This window comes from Gallus gallus, chromosome 14 (assembly GCF_016699485.2).
Source record: "Gallus gallus isolate bGalGal1 chromosome 14, bGalGal1.mat.broiler.GRCg7b, whole genome shotgun sequence".
NCBI lineage: Eukaryota > Metazoa > Chordata > Aves > Galliformes > Phasianidae > Gallus > Gallus gallus.
In genome coordinates this window covers 11830888-11836222 of record NC_052545.1, presented here as the reverse complement: position 1 = coordinate 11836222, position 5335 = coordinate 11830888, and the positions used below count along the sequence as shown (strand labels likewise).

General features: G+C 47.4%; 1 protein-coding gene across 7 annotated transcripts in view; it reads right to left on the bottom strand.

The window, feature by feature from the left end:
- GSG1L (GSG1 like) overlaps positions 1 to 4056 on the bottom strand; it is a 58210-nt gene extending 54154 nt beyond the window's left edge. For all 7 annotated transcript variants that reach the window (XM_430446.8, XM_025155295.3, XM_025155294.3 and 4 more), the window contains exon 1: positions 3341 to 4056. In XM_430446.8, the coding sequence (XP_430446.4) occupies positions 3341 to 3641 (301 nt within the window). In that variant the 5' untranslated portion in view covers positions 3642 to 4056. The remainder of the gene's footprint in view (positions 1 to 3340) is intronic.
- Between the last annotated feature and the right edge of the window lie 1279 nt (positions 4057 to 5335).

Here is a 5335-nt window from a genome sequence, read left to right as displayed (position 1 = left end):
ACCCACTCTGGAAAGGAGAGCCTCCATCCTCCTTCAAGCAGGTTGGAATTCAGCATACTTTTGAGTCAGAAGCTGTGCTAAATAGTTACAGAATTCAACTACAGAAGGAATATATATGCTCAAGTGCCTCTTTTCCCAGAGGGAATTCAAAATTGTATTTCTCAGATGCAAAATGTTGTTCAGATTCTTTAGCAGACCTAGGCATGCTGGATAAAAATAAACTTCAGATTCACCAAATATTTCAGAAATAATCACAACATTCAACATCCACTAGAGATGTTCGTGAAACCTAGGAACAAGAGGAGGGGCTCACTTTGCTGGTCTCCATACAGTGCATGGCATGTCTTTACACCCCTACATCTGGAATTTAAGCAGATGGTTCAAATAAGCAGTGGAAAGAAACCTGAAACATTTTTGTTTTGACAGCATCACAACAACACAGACAATTACTGGCACTGCCAGTGGGATTCATTCAGACATCTGCAGTGAGTGTTCAGGGAAAGGTCAGGAACTGTAGGAATGGTGCTCCCTGTAGTCTGTGGCCATATGTAGTGGTCGTATGTACTGTATGCCCACTGGTGTAAAGTTAAGGAGTGGTTACTGAAAGGGCTCTGCCTAAATGATGGCTGTTGATGACATCAGGTGTGGGCTAAAAGAAGACTGTTAAGCAAGCATTATGTTTATGAGAATGTTCTGTGTGGGTTGTTCAGAACAGTGCTTTGTGTATAGAGTGTGTGGCACTGACACCCAAGGTGAGAGGTCTCCAAGACACTGCGTAACATTGTTAGCAGCACAGTAGATTTACAAGATGTGTTAGGAACAGCACTTTGGCTAAATGAAACGTGCTGGTAATTATGTATTCAGTATGTGGATTGTGTGAGAATCTTGGACATCTTGCCATTCAGAAAGACCTAGAATTGGATGGAGAACTGAACGGAGATGAACTTTCTGATGTTCAACATGGGCAAGTACAGAGTTCGACACCTGGGGAGGAATAACCATGTGCATTAGTATAGGTTAGGGGCTGAGAGAGTTCTGCTGGAGAGGAGTTCTGCAGAGAAGGACTTGAGTTTAGGGGGTGGACAACAGGTTGACCATGAGTGAACAGTGTGCTTTTGTGTTCAAGAAGGCCAATGATATCCTGGGGTGCGTTAATAAGAGCGTGGCCAGCATGTCAAGGGAGGTCATCCTCCCCCTCTACACTGCCCTGGTGAGGCCACATTTGGAGCACTGTGTCCTAGGCTCTTCAGGTCAAGAAAGACAGGGATATTCCACAGAGGGTCCAGCAGAGGACCTCAGAGATGATTAGGGGTTAAAATTTCCTATACAGTCATTTTCAGTATTGTATTTGTAGAGCTTTAAGAAAAGCATTATCAAAAGTATGTGGTGCCTTTAAATCCATCAAAATCAGTACCTAAATTCTCTACTTTCTGTATGCTGAGTGGTATATTCTTGGCATTCTGCTGGCATCCTAGGGTGTTTATTAATGACATGGTGACCATATGACTTGCAATACTTAGAGAACTGTCGTCAATAAATGTACTGTGAGCAGTGCAATAAGCCTATGGAATTGCTTACTTGCAGATGTATTGAGCAGAGGGGCTGCATGTATAAACAATGACCACAGGCCAAGACCGTGTGCTCACAAACCACTAAGTCTGGATGAAGACCTTTCACGTGTTGATGCTCTCATGGGCCAAATCTTATACCTGGTTGGATTCTAAAGGTTGGCTGCTCTTTATCTGCTAATTGAAAAGTTCTTTTCACCAATTTAGTGTTTAAAGTAAGATAAAACACACATGATGAGGCTGCTATGGTAGTGTGCCGGAGAGGAGAAACAGCCCTCTCTCCTGCTTTCACCACAACTTTCTAAAGCTGGCTTTCAGCCATCTCCTAAAATCACTCACTACAGCATGGCTTTGTTTACTCAGCACAGAACTGATCACCATATTTCTCTTTGCCCACAGATTAATTCCGGTTTCAATATAGAGCCACACAGTCACAAGTTATGCTAAACATAAAGCTTAGCTTGGAAAGCTTGCAAGATCTGCAAGGAATTCAAGCACATTTGTATGTGCCAATCCCAAATAAGATGCTTATAATGTTGGAGGGTCTTAAACTCAGGCCACAGCAGACTAAGTGAGCAGTTTATTTCCAAATCAATAAGAAAAGTGTTCCTTTTTCTTTTTTCTTTTTCTTTTTTTTAACCCTAATGTCAAGAGTGTTACTTTGGTGCTCTTATTTTAGCTTGGGGCCACTTGTTGACACTCTGAAGGCTAGAGTTCATCAGCTCCCCTTTTCTTACATCAAATTGAGTTGTAATGACCAACTTGAAACACTATCCCCCAAACTACCACCTTGGGATGAAGTGGATGATGAGCTGCTCACTAAGTTTGCCCCACTTTATACCACATGTTCACAGGGTAGTTAAACAAATTCTGTGAACTTCTCACTACCGGGGAGGTTGTGTCCGAGGAGACACAAAACATGGGATGATCAGCTGTCCTCCTCTCCCCACAGTGGTGAGCAGCCCTTGATTCACTCCCTGGGCAATGGCAGGACAGCTCTTTCACATCCGAGTTTGGATGTGAGCTCTGTCTGACAACTCTGGAAGCAGGGCTGCTTTCCATCCATCCTCCAGTGTTTTATTTGTTGGTAAATTCCAGGGCACAGAAAGGGAAATGAATTCCCTGATAAACTGAAGCGGTGTTCTCTAGTGGTTCTCAGTAAGTAAATGGCTGAGCAGGGAACAGAAATGAGCTTTCCTGTGCCCAGTTCTGCCCTTTAACTACCTTTTCTCTACTCCAGTATATACCATGTATAATCTAGCCACCAGAAAGGATTTGAGTGCTCATTTACTTAGAAAAGAGGAACTCTAGGCTACAGCCTGATAAAAATCGGGAGCGCTGCGCTTTCCCCATCATTCAGAGCACTGCCCTTTGGGTTATTTAGGGGGCAATCGCAATCCGATAGGGTAAATGTCAGAATCTCCATAACAACTAACAGCCGCTGCCTTTTGTGCGCTGCATGGAGCAGCTCCCGGAGGCGAAGCGCTGAGCAGTGCCCAGCTGCAGTGCCCGCCGAGGGGTAGCACACACCGCTTAGCCGGGGTTCGGCTGCCTTCAGAGCGCAGACCCTGCATCAGCCAGCAGGGTAAACAAGCAAATTTCTGCTCTCGTTGGGAACAGGTTGTGTTTCAACGAACAACTGTTAAAATTCTGCCTCTCTCTGCAGGGCAAATCTGCGTTAGCTACCAGCACAGAACAGCTTGTCTGTGTGTTCATTACACTGAGCCAAACACAAAACAACACAAGCTGGAAGGAAGTTGTTTTACACTTACCAGCAGCATTGATATTTTCCTCACAGGAGTACCAGATCCCAGTGTGGAAATACCTGAAAAGGAAGCGGTCATCTCCCGTCTCCCAGCTGTAATGAACCACATTCTGGTTCGTCTCATTGGCAGTCTCATTCCCACTGTAGTTGAGGCAGTTTGTCTTCTTCTCTTTCCCACAGCTCGGCTTGGGGACCCTCTGCGTGCCCTCACACCAGTGGGTCGTGATAAAAGCTGTTGTAGAGAAGAGGAGAGCCATCAGATTCAGACTCACTGCTAGCAGGGCTCTGCATCTTCGATTTGTCTTCATGGTAAATCCGCCCTCCCTCCCCCTCCTGCTGAGAGAAGAAGTCAAAGGTTTTTGTTTTATTTGGGGGGCGGGGGTGGTGTTTCAAAGCCTCTCACGATTCAGAATCCAGTTTTCCAGGCACCAAAACTCTCAGCTTCTTCCAATCTGCTGTTGTAGCAGTGAAGGAAACGCTGCAGCCAGACTCCCATTCTTCTCTTCACTTGAAATCCTGCCTTTGTATGTTAAAGGAGCAGCTGCAGGCGCGGGAGTGCGGCCGTCCTCTTGCAGGCGGTGAGAGGATCAGAGAGGGTCTGTCTCACCAAGAGCACCAAGAGCAAGTCAACATCTGCTCGGGTACCACACATGATCCCCAGGGGCTCTGCAGCTTCCTCTGCTGGGAGACACCTGCAGGCTGCAGGACTCGCTGTTCTCTCTCAGCACGGAGAGACAGGGGAGGCTCGGCAGGAGTCGGGCGACAGGGACAGCTGCTGTGCCACCGCGCTCCTGAGCAGCCCTCAGAGGCGACTGCATCATGCTGACGGCTGAGCGGGACTGGGGCAGAGTCATACCTTCCTCCCCAAAGGGATCAGTGTGGCTGTGAAACGCGTTGGTCGCGTACCAGCGGGCAGGGATGTGACTGGGAGAAGGAGGGATGGAATAATGCTTCAGCTTTTCTCTTCTGAGCTCACGAGGAACAAAGTGAAGGGCTGATTTTGCTATCGGTACAGCAGTGTAATTCTCCGTCTGCAAAGGTTTGCTCTGGAGGTCAGCAAAGCCCCAGAGGAATTCAAATTTTGAAGTCTGTAATAAGTAGAACTGATGTCTGTCACGATACCAAGTGAAGTGGGTCTGTGGGACACTGCTGTGAGGGGATCGTGCTGACAGCACGGTCTGTACACAAAGCTGCTGTGTGCACAGGGTACAGACCGGGTACCCAGGCACCGAGGCTGGCAATGTTTGTCATGCAGTGGTTGTGTACTTCACAGATGAGCACAGTTTTCTGTGGTGAGGAAGTTGCATTTACTTGCTGGGCTTTGGACTGAGTGACCTTTCCTTCCTTCCACCCTGCAAGGACCCTGGGGCCACCCACAGCCCCTCAGAGCACTCTGAGTGAAGGGAACAAAGCGAGCCCTGGAAACAGCCACGCGGGGTCACAGTAACAGAAGGGCCACGCTCCCACCTCACACCCTGTCCTCTGCTAAATCAGCACGCTGACCAACAAGAAACCTCACTGCCCACAGCCATGGGATATGGAGGTATTTGTCCAGCTTCTCCAAGAAAAGAACTGCTGACGGAGCTTCTCTTTGGTAAGCACCACAGCCGAACGAAGGGCCCCACCCCTGCCTCCCTCACAGGTGGCTGTGGGACTCCGTTATGCTCCTTGCAGGTGTCTGGCCTACGTGCCTGCTTCTGATTATCTGTGAGATTTTTCACTATTTATACAGAATCACTTGGCCATAGCCTTGTTCTTTTAAAAATAATTTAGGAAGTCCTTAAGAGATGGTGCTCTGTGAGAACAGTTATGACGTCAAATCTGCAAAGGTAATGCTTGGTAGAGCAGATAATTCCCTGCCTTAGTGGACTTCACTTCACCCTCTCTTGCCTTCTTGTCATCTACAACTGCCTCCTCAGCACCAGATTTTTAATTTCAGTGGCCCGTGCTGGAGGAGTGCTTCTGTGAAGCAGTAATTTTGGGCCCCTTACTGCAAGAAAGA